General features: G+C 34.7%; 1 protein-coding gene across 1 annotated transcript; it reads left to right on the top strand.

Annotated features, from left to right (window-relative positions):
• Positions 1-676: 676 nt before the first annotated feature.
• LOC147470272 (cuticle protein AMP1A-like) lies at positions 677-1,499 on the top strand. The gene is made up of 3 exons (XM_086545538.1): positions 677-710; positions 858-1,096; positions 1,211-1,499. Exons 1-3 carry the CDS (start codon positions 702-704, stop codon positions 1,437-1,439), a joined length of 477 nt encoding a protein of 158 aa, XP_086401664.1. The 5' UTR covers positions 677-701; the 3' UTR covers positions 1,440-1,499.
• Positions 1,500-1,718: the final 219 nt, after the last annotated feature.

Raw genomic sequence — 1,718 nt, 5'->3', positions numbered from 1 at the left:
TGTATATATATGGATACATAAAATATATATATACATATATTTATATACTCATATATACATATATATGTATATATTTATATATATATAAATATGTATGGATATATATATAGATTCATGATATATATACATATATTCATATACTTATATATACATATATATGTATGTATATATATATATATATATATATATATATATATGTATGTATATGTATATATATATATATATATATATATATATATATATATATATATATATATATATATATAATATATATATGTATGTATGTGTGTGTGAACACTTATACATCTATACATATATATATATAATATATATATATATATACATTTACATATATTTATATACATATATATGTATATATATATATATATATATATATATATATATATATATATACATATATATCGCGAAAATGCTTAGATTCGTGAATGGATATATTCACCGTGTATATCATCTTCATTTTCCAAATCTAAGCAGATGCTGTGTTACAAAAGAATACATAAAAATAAAGTCATATAAGCAAAACATGTAGTTTTTGAAGGGGATGGTTGAGTTTGAGCGGAAATGGACGTTACGTGACCTTTTTTTCTTCTTTTTTAGCCCTTGTCCACGGCAAGGTCGCTTTGATCTATATAAGCCCAAGTGATTGTGTCTCAAACACCAGTAACCACTGAGACATCGACATGAAGTTCGTAAGTAACTAATCCTTGGTCGATGCATAAAATATGGACTTGGTTATTCATTATTCCAGTCTTATTTTTGCACATTCAATTTTTTATATAAATTTAGAGAGTTCTCTATCAGTCTTATACTAATCAACTTATTTCTTGTCATTACAGCTGATCCTCGCCTGTGTCGCCGCCGTGGCCGTCGCCGCCCCTCAGTACAGCTACGATGCTCCTGCACGTGCTGCGTCCAGCGAGGAGGTCGAGTTCGTCCCAATCCTCAAGGACGACCGCGTCCATGAGGAAGACGGAACTTACAACTTCGACTTCGAAGCTGCCAACGGCATCAGCTTCTCCCAGGCTGGATCCCCTGACGGTGATGAGGATGCTGTGATCAAGGCTGGAGAATACTCGTGAGTGTTAATTAAAGAAGCTCCAATTCCGTAGTTTAATATAATCTAGCTTTACTGAAAATATCTATCGAATTCTTTTGACTGTGTTTTAATTTGTCAATTGTAACATTACAGCTACACCGCTCCTGACGGCACTGAAATCCATCTCCGCTTCGTGGCTGACGAGAACGGTTTCCAGCCCCAGGGTGACCACCTCCCAGTGGCTCCCGAGTTCCCCCACCCAATCCCCCAGTTCGTCCTCGACCAGATCGCCTTCGCCGCTGAGGAAGACCGCAACCGCGCCCGCAACGACGATTCCGATGAAGTTTCCGCTCCTTCCAGCCTCTACGGTCGTCCCAACTAAATCCTTATATGAACGATGTATTTATTCTATTTATGACTGAAATAGAATCTTTTTTTATCATAGTAGCGTTTCAATTGCCCTGAAGTGTCTTTTACACTTGTGATTCTCTGATTATGTAAGTTTGGAAAAAAGAAAGGAAGACAACATACAGCTATTTGTGACATCAACATTTTGGATGACTGTTTACAGAGATAATTTTGACCGACTGTCTTTTTTTCTAGTCAAGGATTTTTCTTTCTTCAGAATTCCATTTTGTAAATAATAGCGGAACCACCAAGC

This window comes from Penaeus japonicus, unplaced genomic scaffold (genome assembly GCF_977035675.1).
Source record: "Penaeus japonicus unplaced genomic scaffold, GWHDUDI00000001_assembly GWHDUDI00000016, whole genome shotgun sequence".
Classification (NCBI taxonomy): domain Eukaryota; kingdom Metazoa; phylum Arthropoda; class Malacostraca; order Decapoda; family Penaeidae; genus Penaeus; species Penaeus japonicus.
Note: the sequence above shows the minus strand (reverse complement) of the source record. Positions and strands in the feature narration are given on the sequence as shown.

Excerpts from the sequence above, each read along its gene's own strand:
- LOC147470272 (XM_086545538.1), top strand. Across the intron at positions 1,097-1,210 it reads ATCAAGGCTGGAGAATACTC|CTACACCGCTCCTGACGGCA; the intron begins GTGAGTGTTAAT and ends GTAACATTACAG.